General features: G+C 55.2%; 1 protein-coding gene across 6 annotated transcripts in view; it reads right to left on the bottom strand.

Moving 5' to 3' along the window:
* The window catches only part of SH2B2 (SH2B adaptor protein 2), a 32,804-nt gene that overhangs the window by 1,578 nt on the left and 10,860 nt on the right, over positions 1-20,366 (bottom strand). For 5 of the 6 annotated variants that reach the window (XM_084764605.1, XM_084764608.1, XM_084764606.1 and 2 more), the window contains 7 exons: positions 15,400-16,133; positions 7,625-7,726; positions 6,027-6,118; positions 4,475-4,566; positions 4,213-4,389; positions 3,050-3,258; positions 376-547 (listed from right to left, as the gene is read on the bottom strand). In XM_084764605.1, the coding sequence (XP_084620731.1) occupies positions 376-547; positions 3,050-3,258; positions 4,213-4,389; positions 4,475-4,566; positions 6,027-6,118; positions 7,625-7,726; positions 15,400-16,133 (1,578 nt within the window). The remainder of the gene's footprint in view (positions 1-375; positions 548-3,049; positions 3,259-4,212; positions 4,390-4,474; positions 4,567-6,026; positions 6,119-7,624; positions 7,727-15,399; positions 16,134-20,366) is intronic. The other variant, XM_084764607.1, reaches the window with a different exon arrangement.

Raw genomic sequence — 20,366 nt, 5'->3', positions numbered from 1 at the left:
GTGCAACCCGCAAAAGCTGGGTGCTGAGCTCCAACCTTGCAGGGCTTATGGAACCCACCCCAAATGTCCACATGAAGGGTTGTGAGCCCCTGTCTAACATAGTCTATGGCCTTTAAGTCACTGTATGGCAGAGAATGGTCTTACTATCCTGACCCTCCTGCCTTTACCTCCGGTGGGCTAGGATTACAGGAGTGCACCTCCACCACCTCCACCTCCACCACCACCTCCACCACCACCACCTCCACCACCACCACCTCCACCACCACCACCATCCAGTTTATGAGGTATCGGGGACCAAACCCAGGCCTCAAATATACTAGACAAACCTGCTATCAACTGAGCCATAGACCAAACTCCATCACAGTGGCATCTTACCAGGAGGTGGGCCCTGGGCTCGCACATAGCTTCTTAGGGTGATGTCAGCGGATCCTCCTGACTCCAAGGGTATGGGGTGGGTGTGGAAGTGCCGGAGCATATCAAACACAGACTGGAACCACAGATGCTGGACATGGCACTGGCCGTGGCCGTTCAGAGACAGGCGGAGGTGCTGTAGGCACAGGTGGGGACGGTCAGTGAGGCACAGGTGGGGACGGTCAGTGAGGCACAGGTGGGGACGGTCAGTGGCGGGGTCCTGGGCTGGCTACCTGCTCTGCAAGCGCCCGTGGGAGTTGCTGGAGGACTATCTTACCAGTTCCATTGACACTATGGGACTGTGTCATCCTAGGGGGCCTGACACTGAGCTCTTTCTGGGGGTGGGTCACACCTGGGGTAGGTATCAGTGATGGGCACAACAGAGCAAGGCTGGGAGTGAGGGCTGCAGACATCTGCTCCCACACTAGAATCAATCTGTCTGTCTGTTTTGTTTTGTTTTTTTTTAAAAGACAGGGTTTCTCTGTGTGTAGTCCTGGCTGTCCTGGCCCCTACCCTGCCACCCACCAGGCTGGCCTTGAGCTCACAGAGACCTGCCTGCCTCTGCCTCCCAAGCGCTGGAGCTAAAGGCACGTGCGCTGCGCATCACCACTGCCGGCAAACCAATCTTTCTTTTTGAATATTTGTTTTGTCTCTAAGAGAGGGTCTCATGTAGCCCAGCGGCATGGGGGTGGTGGCATGTGCCTCTTAGCAATGACTGGCTCCTCTCTGGGCCTCCTGAGTTTACCTGAGGCAGGGGGCTCAGCATAAGGAGCTTTATTTAGACCCATAGGCTTTAGTAGCAGGCCACACGTCGCTGGTGGCAGCCCTGCTCTGCTGACTCTGAGACAGTAGCCGGCTGGCTAGAAGAGTGCAGGTTAAATGTTGTCTCATGCCTGCCCTGCCTCCCCCGCCCCTCCAGGGGCCCTGGTGGACAGGGCACCGTCCTAGCTCCAAGCTTGGCCATGTATGGGTGAGATAAGCCCTCTAGGGTCAGGCACCTAGGCACTAGGAGTGACATTAAGCACCTGGGTGTCAGAGGAACTGACAAGGGGCGTCCCTGGGGAGACTCAACCTCCTCCACATACACACAGCTGGGCCAGAACCGCCAAATAGCAGGCCTGAGGGCTGCTGGAGGTCCAGTTGGAATTGAGGGTAGCTGTGACCTTCAGCTGCAGGTCAGACCCTTGGGGTGCTCTGGGGGCTGCTGGGAAAGATGCCCTGGGAAGATCTAAGACTGGGGTCTACTTCTTCCTTGTCGGGAACATGGGGTGAGTGCGGGCAGGGCACTGTGTTTCCTGCACGTTCCGGTCACACTGTCAGGCCCCAAACTGCTTGACCTTTGCCCTCTTTTTCAATTTTATTGATTTTTTAAAAATAACATTTGTTGATTTGTTTGTTTGTTTTTGTGTGCGCATTTTGGAGGCCAGAGGACAACTTGTAAGAGTCAGTTCTCAGCTGGGTATGGTGGCGCATGCCTTTAATCCCAGCACTTGGGAAGGCAGAGGCAGGCAGATCTCTGTGAGTTCGAGGACAGCCAGGACAGCCAAGGCTACACAGAGAAACTCTGTCTCAAAAAACAAAAACATAAACAAAACAAACAAACAAACAAACAAACAAAAGAGTTCATCATGTAGGTCCTGGGAATCAAACTCAGGCCCTGAAGTTTGGCTGTAAGTGCCCTTACCTGCTGAGCATTCCTGCCAGCCCCTTATTTGTTTGATTTCTGTTGTTGTTGTGTTTTTGAGACAGGGTCTCATGTAACACAGGCTGGGTTTGAATTCAGTATGTAGCCACGGATGACCTTGAACTCCTGAAACTCCTGTGTGTACTACCTGGGTGCTGGGGTTACAGATATGCATCACCAAGTCCTGATTCGGGGATCTTTGTTGTTGTTTATTGAGAATCCATGACAGATATTTTATATAGGTTGTAAGCATCAGGGTTAGGGTTACAACGGTGCCTCAGAAGAAAGCAAGATACCCAAGTGGAGGGGCAGACAGGTCATGGGAGAGAACCTCCATCTTTGGATTCCCTTTTTGTTTTTTGAGACAGAGTTTCTCTTTACATCCCTGGCTGTCCTGGAACTCTGTAGACTCAGAAATCCCCCTGCCTCTGCCTCTGGAGTGTTGGAATTAAAAGCATGAGCCACCACCGCCTGACTTGGCCTTTAGATTTTTGAGTCAGGGTCTTGTGATGTAGCCCAATCTGTTTCATACTCACAGCAATCCTTCTGCCTGAACTTCTGAAGTGCTAGGACTATAGGCATGCACATATGGCGGCAAAGGTAACTTCCCAGAGACTGGCTTTTTTTTTTTTTTTAAAGATTTGTCTATTTATTATGTATACAATGCTCTGCTTGCATGTACACCTGCAGGCCAGAATAGGACACCAGATCTCATTATAGAAGGTCGTGAGCCACCATGTGGTTGCTGGGAATTGAACTCAGGATCTCTGGAAGAACAGTCAGTGCTCTTAACCTCTGAGCCTTCTCTCCAGCCCAAGACTTGCTTTTTGAGTGGCCTTGTTTACCAGCAGGTGATGAGCCTTAGGACCTAGGCCTGGGGGAGGCCTCAACCCACCTCCCCCAGGACGGGCTGCTCTTCCCAGCCTCCCCCACTGCACCCACACACGCACTTGCCTTGGCCTTGCCCTGGAAGTTGAAGGTCAGCACACACTCCCCAGGCCGAGTCTCGCTTTGGCGGATCACAAAGAGACCATGGCTTCGGGGCCCACCGGCCAGCACCAGCTGAGCGGCCTTCACCCGGGACAACGTCCCATGAAACCAGGGGTAGTCGGAGAGTTCCAGCTCAGGCTCAGCATCGGTGTCCAGCTCGGCTCCTTCGTCCCCTGTGTGTGATAGCACAAGGGACAGGAGGACAGAAGGACGGAAGGAAGACAAATGCATTAATGAGAGATGGGGAAGCCGCATCTTTGTTGGTTTGGGTAAACTGCCATTTGAATAATATCAGACGGAGCTGATTGAGCGTCAGCAGTGAACCTTGGGGTAAACTGAGGCATAGGGAGGGAGTACCGGCAGCTCTGCAACCAACCGCTTTCCCCACACTGGTTCCCTTAGGTCCTTTCATTTCGTTTCACATGTTTGTGTGTTTGTGTGTCTGTGTGTGCACATGTGCGTGTGGGTGCCGGGAGAGGACAGAAGACGGCATCGGATCCCTTGGAGCTGGGGTTACAGGCAGATGTGAGCTGCCCGACATGGGTGCTGGAAACCAAACTCAGGTCCCCCTGGAAGAGCAGCGACCACTATAACCAGTGGTTACCTCTCCAGACCTTTGTCTTTTTCTTTTTTCTTTGAGAAAGGGCATCTTGCAGGCTATCTTGTTGACCTCTTACTATCCAGCCAAGGATGACCTTGAACTCCTGTCACTACAACCTAAGTGCCGGGATTACAGGCTTGTGCCACCAAACCCGCTTTTTGGGCCTCTGTCTATATGAACGCCCTCCCTCCTTCCCTCCCTTCCTTTCTCTGTCTGTCTCTTTCTCTTTCTTCTTTTTGCTATGTATGTCTCACTATGTAGCCCAGGCTAGCCTTGAACCCATGCAGATCATCTTGCTTCAGCCTCCTGAGTGCTGATTTCAAGTGTGTGCTCCGCCCCCTGACCCCCTTCCCCCCCTCCCCCTTCAGCCTATGAGACTCCATAAAAACAAGGCACAGTGAGAAAGGCCAGGTACCCATTCTGGCTTAGAAAAGCCAGAACCACTATAGACTCAATTGGTTGAAGTGTCATGACTTCTGAGGTTCCACATGGGTCCCTGTAGAGGGAGCAGGGACCCCAGTGGTACCTGTGTTATTGCTGTCACTGACACCGCCACCTGAAGACTCCAGGGTTTGAAGGAAAGTCTCCAGGGGGACATGAGCCAAGGACTCTCCGACGGTGTCACGGACTCGGCTGTGTGGAGCTGTCACCACAGCACCCACTGCTGTCGCCGTCGTCATCTCTGGGGGCCGGGACATGTCTGCTGCAGAGGAAATAAGGGAGAAGTGTGTCTCTCAGCTACACTCCAACACAGTCCCCATGACTCCAGCCGGCTCTACCCCACCTACCGTCTGTCAGGAGCTCACAGCTGCAGGAGGTCACACGGCTGGCCAGGCAGCCTCCCCGCGCACAGGACAGCCCTGTGTCTTCCTCGCTGTCCCTGTGGAGAGGGCAGAGCACATCTTGCCATGGGGCCTGGGCTGGGACATCATGTCCTGTCCCACTCCCTTACTCTCTGTGGCCACAGTGTGAGCGACTGACCACTCCACCACGAACGTAGTATTCCCCGAGGCCGTGGCTCACTCCTGGCACCCCGTGAATACCTTCCATTGGGGGACGGTGAGATTAGTGGAGGCTGGTAGCCCATCTGAAGCCCTCCCAGCTCTGAAATCCCACAGAAAGAGGTCTGGCCGCCATGGGAAAGTCTCTGGAGCCAGTGGGCAGGAGAGTAGTAGGGGAGCCATTGGCAAGCACTGTGGCTATGAGGACTGTAAGGCCCTCAGGGCTCAAGTGCGCTTTATTGAAATGAATCTGTTAATTAGAAAGCGCCCCCTCCCTCATCGTATTAGCTAGAGAAACTGCTGCCAAGTGCTCAGCTGGGTGACACTCTATCCCCCTCACCCCTGGGCATTTTCCTGGACAGATGAGTCACCCTCTTCCTAGTCACAGCTGACCAGAAGTGCCAACCCCGTCACCGACCGTGACTCCAACCAGCTTCCTCATCCATCTCCAACTCTTTTCTATAAAGTTGATGTGTCGTGTGTGTGTGTGTGTGTGTGTGTGTGTGTGTGTGTGTGTGTGTGTCTGCCAGAGTGGACGGGTGTGTGTGTGTGTGTGTGTGTGTGTGTCTGCCAGAGTGGACGGGTGTGTGTGTGTGTGTGTGTGTGTGTGTGTGTGTGTGTGTGTGTGTCTGCCACAGAGTGGATGGATGTGTGTGGGTTGGAGAGGCCGGAGGCATCGGATCCCCTGGAGCTGGAGTTACAGGCAATTGTCAGTGGCTGGACGTAGGCACTGGGGATTGAACTCAGATGGCTTGGAAGAGCGACACTGCTGAGCTGTCTCTTCAGCCCTGAAATTCTATCTGAGATGAGGGGTGTGGAAGACAGAACACATGCCTAGCACTGCACAAAGCCCCGGCTTAGACACCAGGGAAGCCTTGACGTCCTCCTGCTGCTCATTTTGTTATATTGCATTTTGTTTACATTATTATTATTATTATTATTAATTAATTTGTTTAATATTTGGGTTTTTGAAACAGGGTTTCTCTGTGTAGCCCTAGCTTTCCTGGTACCCTCTTTGTAGACCAGGCTGGCCTTGAACTCACAGCGATCCGCCTGCCTCCACCTCCCGAGTGCTGGGATTAAAGGCGTGCGCCACCACACTCAGCCCTTATTTTGTTTTTTGGGGATGGAGCTCATTTAGCCCAGGCTAGCTCTAACTAGCTATGTAGCTGAGGATGACCCTAGGCTCCTGATCCTTCTGGCCGTTTTGGGAAACACTGATGTTGGCTCTACCTTAGTACTTACCCTTTCTGGTAGCCTGGTCTCTGGGAGGAAAGGGACAAGGCACCCCTCCCCCCACCTGTCCACCTCCCCACCCTCGGGCCTCCAGAATACTCACCCAGGATCCACGCAGCCCTGGATGTCAGCCACCCATGAGTGCTTCTGCAGCGAGTCTATTGTCTCCAGAATGTACTCCGCTCCGTTCTCCACCTGGATGGAGAGTGGCCCTGGTGACGCCTCCCCCACTGCAGGGTTGGGGGTGGGCTCAGCACCCCAGGAGCAATGAGCAGAGGGTTTGCACGGCTTTGCTCACTCCTATGTCGAGTCTCATGGGTAGGAACAGAAGGGAGGGGAGTGGCTTCCCCCATGTCGGGGTGTAGGGCTGCAGCCTGGAGCACACAGGGGAGGAGACGCAGGCTCTGGAGGCCCTGGGTATGGGACAGGAGACCCGGCATGCTCAAACCATGCTCAGACAGAGTTCAAGTCAAGTGGTGTGTAGGAGGGGGTAACTGGCTTGTCCCAGAATTGAGGGGCCCCCAGGAGTTAGTGACGGTGATTCTTTCTACTGCTGTGGCCATGTGGCGCTCAGTGCCCTTTGTGCCTTGTTGGTTGACTTCCTGACCACCCTAGGATAGGGGCTTTGTGTAATCCTTATTGTTTTGTTCGAGACAGCGTTTCTCTGTGTAGCCTTGGCTGTCCTGGACTCGCTTTGTAGACCAGGCTGGCCTCGAACTCAAAGAGATCGGCGTCTCTCTGCCTCCTCCGAGTACTGGGATCACAGAAGTGTGTCGCCACCACCATGCCCGGCATATAATCCTTATTTTATAGCCAAGAAGCCTGGTGTCAGAGCAAGTTGCTCAAAAGCCACACAGCAGCCAGCAGCCGTGCTAAGTCCTGAACCCGGGACAGCCAGTTGCCCAGTCTTCTGTTCTTGGTTCCTTGTCCTGTGTACTCTGTCAAAATATAGTATTGGCCTAAGAGCATCCTGAGTGCCTTCCCTTGCCATAGGGAAATGGGTTCACAGTGGGGCTGGCAGAGGATTCCTTCTGTCTCAGGCGTGCCTGAGGACCACCCAGTAGCTGAGAATGCCAGATGGGCAGGGGCTGTGTCCCCAGCCACCAGCCTTGAGGGGACAACTCAGGACATAGAGTTGGCACATGTTTATTCAATGAATAGAAGAGTTTGTGGCTTGTATAAACACAAGCTCAATAGGAGCTTGCCAAAGAGGGTCGGGGCTCTGCCCAGCTTCAAGTGGGAGGAGCCGGCCTCCCAGAGGGGGGACTGAGCCTTGGAGTCTGTTCTTTCCAGGAAGGCCTGACCACAACCCCAGGAGCCTGGACCCATGTCCTCAGCAACCCCCACAAGCCATCCTAGTGCTGTGGGCCGGGTGGAAGGACAGGAGGTTCCCCAGATTCACTGGGGTGCCTCCCACCCACCCTCTGTGTCTTTGTTGCCTCTGTAAGGACCAGAGCTGGTTCCCACACTCCACTTGCCTGTGCCTACGGACATTTGCATAACTTCAACAGGCTGGCCACCAGAGTGAGGTGGGTGTGTCTGGCTCCGGGGGAGAGGAGAAGTGAGCTCTAATTGACCTTTACTCAGACCCAAGAAGAAATAGGGAACAGGGCTGTAACGAGGTCAAGCTGTGTAACCCAATAGTGCCCTGGCCCGAGGCAGCTGCAGACCTTGGGGGGGGGGGTGCAGTGGGGGTCTTACCTTGAGCACAAATGTGTTGTCCTTCTCAGGCATTTCCAGGGGCATGGTGGTTCGGACCTCGATGATGGCCGACAGGGGGATGCTGACCTTGGGTCTGGAAGCCTAGGGGGCCAGAAGAAGGGACAGTGAGAGGGACATCTAGGAGGCCTCAAACTCACAGAGATCCTGGAACTCACTTTGTAGACCAGGCTGTCCTCGAACTCAGAGACCCACTGGCCTCTGCTTCCCGAGTGCTCATCAGCCCCATTATAGAGCCTGGGAATGTTGAGGGAGACAGCAGGAGCCCACTCTCCAGGCTCACAGCAACTTAGAGGCTGCTGAATCCCAGCCCTGAGCTACGGGTGCCACCTGGCCTGCCCTCCACCTGGCGCATCCACTTCACATGAGATTCCCTCCTCTTCTCACCCTCCTTCATCCCCTTTCTCTCCTTTTTCTCTCTCTTTTCCCCCTTTCGGTATTGGGAGTTATGCCTAGGGCATCATGCAGCGGGACACGCTCTCTACCATGAAGCCCCTCACTGGGGGATTCTAGGCAGGGGCTCTACCACTGAGCCACACCCCAGCCCCTCACTGGGGGATTCTAGGCAGGGGCTCTACCACTGAGCCACACCCCAGCCCCTCACTGGGGGATCCTAGGCAGGTGCTCTACCACTGAGCCACACCCCAGCCCCTCACTGGGGGATTCTAGGCAGGGGCTCTACCACTGAGCCACGCCCCCAGCCCCTCACTGGGGGATTCTAGGCAGGTGCTCTACCACTGAGCCACACGCCAAGCCCTTAGTTTTTGGAAAAAGGTTCTCAATCTGTAGCACCGGCTGACCCAGAGCCACTATATAGCACAGGTTGTCATGAACTTGGGAAAATTTTTCCTGAGTTTCCTGAGTTCTGGGGGTGTACAAGTGAAGGGCCAAACTTAGAATTTAAAAAACATTTTCTTCCCCTTTTTGAGACAGGGTCTCACTATGTAGCTCTGACTGGCCTGGAATCATAGCACAGACACCTACACAGTGAGTCCAGGTCAGCTTGGGTTTTTGTGAGATATTGTATCATATGAAGCAAGCTGAGGATGGGGGGAAGGGGGATGGGGTTTAGGTGCCATGGCTAGTCTGGGGACTACAGTCCCTAGTGAGGGGCTGGGGTGTGGCTCCGTGGTAGAGCATCTGCCTAGAATCCCCCAGGGAGAGGCTGGGGTGTGACTCAGTGGTAGAGCATCTGCCTAGAATCCCCCAGTGAGGGGCTGGGGTGTGGCTCCGTGGTAGAGCACCTGCCTAGAATCCCCCAGTGAGGGGCTGGGGTGTGGCTCAGTGGTAGAGCAGCTGCCTAGAATCCCCCAGTGAGGGGCTGGGGTGTGGCTCCGTGGTAGAGCCCCTGCCTAGAATCCCCCAGGGAGAGACTGGGGTGTGGCTCCGTGGTAGAGCACCTGCCTAGAATCCCCCAGTGAGGGGCTGGAACTGAGGCTGAGTGGTAGAGGAAGACTTCTGGTTCCCCCAGTGAGGGGTTGAGGGGCACATTGCTCCTAGAATAAGGAGGCTTCCTGCTTTGGGTGAGGTGTTCTGGAGTACAGCTCCCACCTCAGAATAGGGCTATGGAGCTGGGCGGGGATAGAAGGGAACTAACATTCCACTGCTTCCATCACCGGGTAAATCAGGGGAGTCAGCAGGGCTCCTTAGGAGGATCACTCTGTGAAGGCTGCTTTATGCTCTGTCCCACAGCTCCTGGATTCACTCCCTGAGCCTCCCGGGGCTGACCTGAAGCTGACATTCCCGGCAAGGCTGGGGCTCTGGGACAGGGACTTTCTGAGGAGGAAAAGGAAGGGCCTCATATCTGCTGGATGGGAAATCTTGGCCACCCTGGACACTGTCCAGCGGGCCCTAGGCTGGGCTAAAAGCAGTGACTGATGGGCTCAGCTGATCCCATCTTCACACCAGCCCGTGGCGGGGGTTGGCCATCATGGGCCAGGGACAGTGGGCATGTTTACAATGGTGCCTTCAGCTGGGCTCCCACTGGCTGGACGTGTTTGTGTTCCTTCTCTCAGCCTGCTGTCTGAGGCCAACTGTCCTGATGTAGTTGTAGTTGCCCTCCCATCCTCAGTGCTGGGGTAGAATCTATGGCTTCATGTTTGTTAGGCAGGTGCTCTACCACTGAGCCACACTCCAGCCCCTCACTGAGGGATTCTAGGCAGGTGCTTTACCACTGAGCCACGCCCCCAGCCCCTCACTGGGGGATTCTAGGCAGGTGTTCTACCTCTGAGCCACGCCCCCAGCCCCTCACTGGGGGATTCTAGGCAGGGGCTCTACCACTGAGCCACACCCCAGCCCCTCACTGGGGGATTCTAGGCAGGGGCTCTACCACTGAGCCACACCCCAGGCCCTCACTGGGGGATTCTAGGCAGGGGCTCTACCACTGAGCCACACCCCAGCCCCTCACTGGGGGATTCTAGGCAGGGGCTCTACCACTGAGCCACACCCCAGCCCCTCACTGGGGGATTCTAGGCAGGGGTTCTACCACTGAGCCACACCCCAGCCCCTCACTGGGGGATTCTAGGCAGGTGCTCTACCACTGAGCCACACCCCAGCCCCTCACTGGGGGATTCTAGGCAGGTGTTCTACCTCTGAGCCACGCCCCCAGCCCCTCACTGGGGGATTCTAGGCAGGGGCTCTACCACTGAGCCACACCCCAGCCCCTCACTGGGGGATTCTAGGCAGGGGCTCTACCACTGAGCCACACCCCAGCCCCTCACTGGGGGATTCTAGGCAGGGGCTCTACCACTGAGCCACACCCCAGCCCCTCACTGGGGGATTCTAGGCAGGGGCTCTACCACTGAGCCACACCCCAGCCCCTCACTGGGGGATTCTAGGCAGGTGCTCTACCACTGAGGCATACCCCAGCCCCTCACTGGGGGATTCTAGGTAGGTGCTCTACCACTGAGGCACACCCCAGCCCCTCACTGGGGGATTCTAGGCAGGGGCTCTACCACTGAGCCACACCCCAGCCCCTCACTGGGGGATTCTAGGCAGGTGCTCTTCCACCGAGTCACACCCCCAGCCCCTCACTGGGGGATTCTAGGCAGGTGCTCTACCACTGAGCCATACCCCAGCCCCTCACTGGGGGATTCTAGGCAGGGGCTCTACCACTGAGCCACACCCCAGCCCCTCACTGGGGGATTCTAGGCAGGTGCTCTTCCACCGAGTCACACCCCAGCCCCTCACTGGGGGATTCTAGGCAGGTGCTCTACCACTGAGCCACACCCCAGCCCCTCACTGGGGGATTCTCGGCAGGTGCTCTACCACTGAGCCACACCCCAGCCCCTCACTGGAGGATTCTAGGCAGGTGCTCTACCACTGAGCCACACCCCAGCCCCTCACTGGGGGATTCTCGGCAGGTGCTCTACCACTGAGCCACACCCCAGCCCCTCACTGGGGGATTCTCGGCAGGTGCTCTACCACTGAGCCACACCCCAGCCCCTCACTGGTGGATTCTAGGCAGGTGCTCTACCACTGAGCCACACCCCAGCCCCTCACTGGGGGATTCTAGGCAGGTGCTCTACCACTGAGCCACACCCCAGCCCCTCACTGGGGGATTCTCGGCAGGTGCTCTACCACTGAGCCACACCCCAGCCCCTCACTGGAGGATTCTAGGCAGGTGCTCTACCACTGAGCCACACCCCAGCCCCTCACTGGGGGATTCTCGGCAGGTGCTCTACCACTGAGCCACACCCCAGCCCCTCACTGGGGGATTCTCGGCAGGTGCTCTACCACTGAGCCACACCCCAGCCTCTCACTGGGGGATTCTAGGCAGGTGCTCTACCACTGAGCCACACCCCAGCCCCTCACTGGGGGATTCTAGGCAGGGGCTCTACCACTGAGCCACACCCCAGCCCCTCACTGGGGGATTCTCGGCAGGTGCTCTACCACTGAGCCACACCCCAGCCCCTCACTGGGGGATTCTCGGCAGGTGCTCTACCACTGAGCCATATCCCAGCCCCTCACTGGGGGATTCTAGGCAGGTGCTCTACCACTGAGCCACACCCCAGCCCCTCACTGGTGGATTCTAGGCAGGTGCTCTACCACTGAGCCACACCCCAGCCCCTCACTGGGGGATTCTCGGCAGGTGCTCTACCACTGAGCCACACCCCAGCCCCTCACTGAGGGATTCTAGGCAGGGGCTCTACCACTGAGCCACACCCCAGCCCCTCACTGGTGGATTCTAGGCAGGTACTCTACCACTGAGCCACACCCCAGCCCCTCACTGGGGGATTCTAGGCAGGTGCTCTACCACTGAGCCACACCCCAGCCCCTCACTGGGGGATTCTAGGCAGGAGCTCTATCACTGAGCCACACCCCAGCCCCTCACTGGGGGATTCTAGGCAGGTGCTCTACCACTGAGCCACACCCAGCCCCTCACTGGGGGATTCTAGGTAGGTGCTCTACCACTGAGCCACACCCCAGCCCCTCACTGGGGGATTCTAGGCAGGAGCTCTATCACTGAGCCACACCCCAGCCCCTCACTGGGGGATTCTAGGCAGGTGCTCTACCACTGAGCCACACCCCAGCCCCTCACTGGGGGATTCTAGGCAGGTGCTCTACCACTGAGGCACGGCCCCAGCTTTACCTACATCTCCCTATTTCTACTTCGGTTACCTTAGCTCCTGCCACCTGCTGACCACTTGTGTAGTCCAAGCTCCCGTACCTCGGGGACCCAGGAGCTCCCCTGTGCAGGCTTGTACTCAGCCTGATTAGGGCAAGGGGTTAGTTTCATTGCTCTATGATTGCTGTAAGAGGACTTGGTGTCCATTCAGTGTTAGGGTGCAGGAAGTTAGAGACCTGACTCGGGCAGACACATCAAGAGATGTGAAAGAAACATGGTCTCAGGTGCACCCCAATCCTGCAGACCCAAGCCCCCAAGAGCTCTCAGCTACAGGGAGATCTGGACTGGTAGGTGAGTGACAGGCAGTAAGGGTGTCAGTAGACATACACGGCTCTTCCTTCACCCTGGGGCAGTCACAGTGGGGAAACCCATCTTGAGCCCTCGCTAAGGGCCACGGGTTAGACATGGTTTGCTCCCCAAGGGTTCATGGCCTGGTGCTTTGGTCCCCAATATGGTCGTAATTGCAAGACGGAATAGCTGGGCTTGGTGGCACATGCCTTTAATCCCAGCACTTAGGAGGCAGAGGCAGGTGGATCGCTGTGAGTTCGAGGCCAGCCTGATTTACAAAGCAAGTGCAGGTCGGCCAGGGGTACGCAGAGAAAGCCTGTCCCGAAAAACCAAACCAAACCAAACCAAAACCCTTCAACAAAAAAAACAAATATGAGGCTGGTGAGGCTCCATTGGTAGCATGCTTACGCAGCTCTCAGAAGCACTGGGTCTGATATCCCCAGCACCATATAGCCTGGGCGTGGAGATAAATGCCTATAATCCCACAATGTGGGAGATGAAAGGCAGGAGAATTAGAAGTTCAGGTAACAATGAAAGGGCTGCATTTGATCCCCTAGAGCCACATGTGGAAGGCACAAACCGGCTCCTGAAGGCTGTTTGCTGACCCCCACTTGTGTATTCCCCCCTACTACAATAAATAAGTGTTAAAATTTTGTTGTTGTTGTTGGGCAGGTGGACCCTTTAAGAGGCGGGGCCTAATGGAACTGGTCGGTCGTTGGAGGTTGGGAAGAGGTTAATGTAGTTCTCAAGGGAACTTGGTTAGTTGTGTAACCAGAAGGGGGTGGTTATAAAGTGAGGTCACTCTGGACTTGACCTCTTTTACACATGGCTGTTTGCCTTCTCTCTCTGCCCTACTGTGAGAAGGCAAGAGGACCTTCACATAGGTAGAGTACACAGAGCTTCCTGACCCTGGGCGAGCAGTTTCTAAAACCCAGCTGAACTGATCTCTCCCTCTCCCTCTCCCTCCCCCCCCCTCTCCAGATATGGTATCATGTAGCCCAGGCTGGCCTTCAAGTTGTTATACAGCCAAGGATGACACTGAACTCCTGATTCTCCTGCCTCTACCTCCCCAACTCTGGTATTTTAGGCATGCGACCTTGCCCAATTTTTCTTCTTTTTTTTAAAAAGTACACTATCTAGCCTCTAGCATTTTGTTATAGCAATAGAAGATAGTCTCATATGCTCTAGAATAAGCAACACTTCTTGTTTGTTTGTTTTTCAAGACAGGGTTTCTCTGTGTAGCCTTGGCTGTCGTGGACTCACTTTGTTGACCAGGCTGGCCTCGAACTCACAGTGATCCGCCTGCCTCTGCCTCCTGAGTGCTGGGATTAAAGGCGTGCGCCACCCCACCAGGCAGAGCCACACTTCTATGGACCGCTCCTGAGAGTTCTTTTGGGCTCTGCTAGACTGACAGCCTGAGGCAGGATCAGGGGCTAGGGACCTGTTTGTCTTACAGTTGAAAGGGAAGGTCTCTGTGATTCCTGTGGATCTCCCTTCGGCCAATAGGGAAGCTGGAGTGCTCTGCAGGGACCAGTGGAAAGGGGGAGGGAGAGAGAGAGAGAGAGAGAGAGAGAGAGAGAGAGAGAGAGAGAGAGAGAGAGAGAGACAGAGAGAGAGAGAGAGCGCACACCCAAGCCAGCTGCCGCATTCGCTCCCCCAGGGCTACGGGCACAGCAGCTATTCAGAGAGCAGCAGCTGGGACTGCCACTCAAGGCTGGAGCCACTGAAGCCTTGGGTCTCTGCCTCTGGCCTCTGGGTGACCCTGGGCCAGCCACCCCTCCCCGGGCTTTGGCCTCTGTCTGTAGACTTATGTTAGTGGCACTATTCTCAGGGGCTTAAAGTTGGGTGTGGGTAAAAAAAAAAAAAAAAACAAAACCCTTGGGAACTCTGGAGACATTGGGACTTGGGGTGAGTGAGATCTCTTCATCTCTAACTCTGGGCAGCTCTCACTCCTGCACCCTGAGACGAGGCCGGGAGGGCAAGCCTCCAGTACACTGACTCAAGGGGTCTAGGAGGGGACCTGGGAGACTGAACCCTGGAGTGGTCAGGTCTTGGGGTATCATCAGCTGCCATGATACTCAAGGGGCTTTACCTACCCCCCCCTTTCTTTCTGGTGACCGCGCCAGTGGTGATGTTAGTCCCTTTGTGCCACCCACTGTCTGTGTGACTTCAGGCAGGCCATACCCCTCCTCTGAGTGTGCACTGTTTTCTTCTTTCCGGACGGGGCTCTCTCATGTAGACCTGACTAGCTTCCAACTTTCTATGTAGCCAGGGATAGCCTTGAACTTCTGATCCTCCTGTTTCCAAGTGGACTACCGCCCTGAGATTATACGGTGCTGGGGCTGGAACTCCAGGCTTCGTGAGTGCTAGGCAAGCACCCCACGTACTGCGCTACACCCCGACACCTCTACTTTTCAATCAAGATACATTTACCTACCTGGAGCCGACCTCAAGCCTCCCTGTCCCCTACCATAGGGCAGGTTTGACCAGCAATGGGGACAGGGACAAATGTGGCACATAAGATGCTGGTAGCTGGCAGAAGCCCTTATTTCCTTTTGATGGGAAGGAAGGGGGTCACCTGACAGGACTCAGATGTTCTGAGCAGAGCTGAGGCAGCAGATGCCCATTTACCATGGAGCAGGACACAGGCCTCTCGGGGAGATGTCTAGATGGACCTTGTTGCTCCCTGACCTCATATGGGAGGTACCCCCTCTATACAAAAACTGTCAGTCAGATCAGGCCACACAGTCCCCAAAGGAGTCCCAGTCCCTGTCGCCCCGCAGGTGAACGGGTCTCTGTGAGTGACGGGGAGATTGATGGTAACAAGTGCCAAGATCCTCACCTTGGGTGGCACGAAGAACTCCAGGCGGAAGCGCTCTCCAGCGACAGCTCTTCGCAGGAGCAGGCGACACTTCTGCCATTGCGCGGTGCCCCCGGGACCCGAGGCTGCGTCGTCTGCCACCATGAAGCGTAGCGCGCCCTCACGCTGAATGTCCACTAACTCCACCTTGGCCGCCAGGGTCCGCGCCAGCCGCAGACGTCGCGTCCACTTGTCCCGAGGTTCAGAGGAAGGCTCGGCGGCCTTGGGGGTGGACCCAGCATCGGGCTCTGGGGACGAGCGCCGGTGCCACAGGTCACGTACTCCGTCCACCACGCACAGGCTCATGTTACGCAGTGAGAAGCCCTTGCGGACACGGGCCTTGGTAGCCGAGTGGGCAGACACGTCCTCTGAGCTGCGGGAGTGGCCATAGGTTGCAACCTTGAGCGCCGATGTCACTGAGGCCACAGCAGGCTCGGGCTCCATGGTGTCCGCTGCTGTCCCCAGCACGCGGCGCACCTCTTCGCTGAAGACTGCCAAGAAGTTGGCTGCAAAGTGGCGGGAGAATGAGGTCCCTGCGTCAGGCGTGTCGTAGGTTGGGTTGTCCCGAAGGAAGCGGCAGAATTTGTGAGCGAAGTCCACAGCAGCCACCTGGGCATGAAGCTCGCAGAATTGCCGCCAGTCGGGGACTGGGGCGGGGGCGGAGGCCGAGCCGGGGGTGGCACCATTCATGGCTTTGGTCCCATGGCAGCCTCGGGCTGAGAGGAGAAAAGTAGGTAAGTGTTTCTTTTTCTGTTTTCCTTCCTTCCTTCCTTCCTTCCTTCCTTCCTTCCTTCCTTCCAGACAGAGTCTCTTGCAGCCCAGGTTAGCATCAGACTCCCCCAGAAGATGACCTTGAATTTCTGATCCTCCTGTCTCTACGTCTCACGTGCTGGGAAGCCAGGCGCGTACCACCACCCTCCCTGGGGATACCCTGCTCCACAGCAGCTCTATGTGATTGTGTGCCAACCCACTGAGGCTGGAGACGCAGACCAGTGTGCAAGTGACAGGTCCTAAACAGCATTTTTTTTTTTTTTTTGAACTGCAGGGTCACTGATTTCTGGAGCTGGTCAAGGAGACAGGCATCTCCCTGTGGTGCCCCATGAGCTTTGGACACCCTGGTGCTCTTCAGTAACCTCTCCAAGGTCCCCAGGCCCTAGAGAAGAGGATGTCGGGATTTCCTGGAGCTGGAGTTACAGGCGGTTGTGAGCTGCTGTGTGGATGCTGAGGACCTTACTCGGCAAGACCTTCCTCTTCAAGAGCAAAAAGTGTCCTTTTGTTTGTTTGCTATTTTGTTTTTCGAGACAGGGTTTCTCTGTGTAGACCTGGCTGTCCTGGACTCGCTTTGTAGACCAGGCTGGCCTCGAACTCACAGAGCTCCACCTGCCTCTGCCCCCCAAGTGCTGGGATTAAAGGCCTGCGCCACCATGCCCGGCTGCAACAAGTGTTCTTAACCTCACAGCCATCTCTGCAGACCCTACGGACCGTTGCCTTAAGCACTGTCTCTCCCTTCATTCTGGCCATGGTGCTGACCTAAGCTGTTTGTTCTGTCCCTTCCTCCCACCATGTCCTGTCTGAGCAAGGAACTCAGGGGGCCAGCTGACCATGGCCTTTAACCTCTGAAATGTAAGTCAAAAGACGTTCTTCCCCTTTATATTGCTCCTGGGTGTCTGTTCGAGTGACAAGGGGCTTGCACTCAGTTTCAGGGTCTTTAACCCAGATCTTCCTGATCCTGGAACTTTTGGGGGGTCATCTTCCCTAATGGCTCAAAGATGACTATTGTTATTATTGGTGTTGAAGGCCCCACCCCCTTAGGACTTGTTTTTTCCCCCACCCATGGTAGTTTGCATGTTGTTCCTTCAAGAACTCCCATCCCCACTGGACCAATCTAGAAATCCCAGCTGTCTCTTCATTCCAGCTTCTTCCACTTTGTTGCTAGGCAACTCCATCTTTTACCACTTAGAATGGGTAAACTGCAGAGTGCATGTCAGGTAGCCATCTGAGGGAGACTTGCTTCTTGTCCCCTGTTGTGGTCAAAGTCCCTGAGAAGACAAACCCGGCTGGTTCTGCCTCCCTCACCCGTTTTTTTCCCCCTTAGATTGTACCCAGTGCCTCCTTGCAAATTATTTAATAGCTTTACCTCTGAGTGACACCCCTAACCCCTTACTGGGGACCTCTAGGCAATGGTCCTTCCACAGAGCCATGCCCCCAGCCCCTGCCTCTATTTTCCTTTGGTAACTTTGACCTTAAGTTAGCGAAGAAACAAAACGAAACAAAACAACCCCCCCCCCCCAAGGATATTAAGTAGGGAGACGCAGGCCTCCCTGGCAGCCCCCTGTTGGAGAGGCCAGTTTAGTGTGGAGTGTTGAGGGCCAGCACTCATCCTTCTAAAGCACTGCAGAGGCTCACACTCTCTCCTGTCCTCCTAGGATCCCCATGGCTCTGGGCTCGCCCCTGCTCCTGCTCCTCAGCCCTTGACAACCCCATCTCAGATCTCCCCTTGTATTCAAGCCCTCTAATTAAACTCTAGGTAACAACAACAACAAGAAAAAAAGGCCGTTTGACCTCTGGACAGCATCTTTGGGGCCTCTGGGCCAAGAGGGCACAAGTTGAATCCCCTCCCTTCTTAGGCCACAGCAGCTGTCATTAAGTACGGGATCCAGAGATGGAGAGGCAGCTCAGCAGTTAAGAGCACTGACTGCTCTTCCAGAGGACCAGGGTTCAATTCCCAGCAACCACATGGCAGCTGTAACTCTTGTTCCAGGGAAACTGACACCCTCACATGGATATACATGCAGTCAAAACATCAATGTACATAAAATAAAAATAAATAAAACACACACACACACACACACACACAGTACGGGATCCACCTGCCTGAGACAGGTGCCAGGGGTTCATGCCTATAGATGTGACAAAGATGACACCCACTGCAGAGTGAGCAGTGATTGGGTGGGACTTATCAGGACTTTGGGTGCTGCAACCTTCAGGAGCATCACTCAGGCCTGACCCTTACTCTATCTTGCTCCCCAACTCCTAATGAAGCCTATTCCTCTGGGAAGCCTTCCTTGATCTCCTCTGCCCGGGCTGGCACAGGTGTCTCCCTCTAAGTGTCCTCAGTCCCCTCTTGAGCGTCCCTCTAGCAAGCTACCACTTACTCCGCGTTCTGTGCACGCTTTTAAGTCTATCTCCCCAGCTGGCATTAGGCATTCTTTGGGAGTGGAAGGCAGTCTTGAGTGTCACAGCTCAGGTTCCTGACACTCTCTCTTTCCCTGGGAGTAGAGCTGGCTGCACCTGCCAAGCTAACCACCACCACTACCACCATTACCACCACTACCATCACCACCACTGTCATCATCACCACTACTGTCACCACCACCACCACCACCATTACCGTGATCACCGTCACCTCCATGGCCTCCAAGAAGGACAGCACTATACCCCTGAGGAGCTGCCCCTAAGTCCACACACCCAGCAAGCCATCTCCTGCTCTGTGTGCTATGGCATGGGTGAACATGGGTGGAAGACTGGGTATGGGCCTGTGTGGAGGCCGCCAAGAGGTTTTCAGGCTTCTGTCTTTGTCCCTCCCTGCTGCCCGTGGAAACCGTGGAAGGGAGAAGGAACAGAGTCACAGAGGACACGGCCTACGTAGGGTTGCACCTAAACCAGGTGGGGATCAGATTCTGCTAAGATTCAGGCAGATGTGCTGCGTCCTAAGCAGGAGACTGGCTAGGCTTTTCCTTCCCTCCTGGCTACAGCCCCACTGGCAGGTTAGCATGGCGTCAGTATAGCTACCTTTGTCCCATGCTACACAGAACAGGGAAAGCAGGGCGTGGTGGCTGCGTGCCTATAGTCCTAGCATTGGGAGAGTGAGGCAGGAGGATTGAAAGTTTTAGGTAACTCTGAGCTAGATAAAAAAAAAAAAAAAAAAATTCCAGCCTAGCTTGGGCCACAGAGCAAAATTTTTATCTTAAAATGAAAACAAAGAAACAAATGTTCTGAAGGGAGGTCAGAAAACACCCTCACCTAGTTATGAACAGCGCTCCCAGAACTCACACATGGCAGAGACAGAAGGAGGCTGGCTGTGCACTGCAGACCAGTGGACCCACACAAGGAAGCGCTATTCCCAACAGCCCCTAGGGCTGGATCCAGGGAGGAAATGAAGTCCTTGATCTTGGCTGACTTTCCCAAATTCTGAGCATCACTTGGGGCTTACCCATCCCTGGAAGGACAGACAGCTCAGGAAGCGAGCTCTCTCGTCAGGGCAGGGCCTGGCTCCATCCCCTTTGGCCAGGAGGTGCTTCCTACCACACTGCCCGGTGGAGATCAGCCAGTACGTGACAATCAATGACTGTGGCATCAGATAGTGGGAAAGCAGGGTCAGCGAGCAGATCCCAGAGGTACCAGAAGCAGGGTGGACAGTGTCATCGTGTGTCCCCATCAGGGGCTGGCTTAGGAGGGTTATGAATTAGGTAAGGCATGGTGGCGCACACCTTTATTCCAGCACTTGGGAGGCAGAGGCAGGCTGTGAGTTCGAGGCCAGCCTGGTCTACAAAGCGAGTCCAGGACACTCAAGGCTACACAGAGAAACCCTGGCTTGAAAGAAAAACAAAAGAATTATGAATTAAAGCCCCTGGCTTTGGTCTCTTTTTCCTCCTGTTGCCCTGGATTGCTTTTCTCCTTGGCTTTCAGGTGTATAGAGAGGTTTTTTTTTTCTATTTTTACATTTGTATGTGGTGTGTGCTGGGGGAGGGGCATGCACATGTCACAGCACATGTCTGGAAGGCAGAGCACAATTCATGGGAGTTGGTTCCAAGGATTGAATACAGATTGTCAAGCTCAGTGGCAAGCCCCTGTACCTGCTGAGTCATCTTACTGGCCCCGTGTGTGCGTGTGTGTGTGTGTGTGTGTGTGTGTGTGTGTGTACGCACACATATGTGTTTACAGACATA

This window comes from Acomys minous (genome assembly GCF_964271855.1).
Source record: "Acomys minous genome assembly, chromosome: 16".
NCBI lineage: Eukaryota > Metazoa > Chordata > Mammalia > Rodentia > Muridae > Acomys > Acomys minous.
This window is presented reverse-complemented; position numbering and strand designations above follow the sequence as displayed.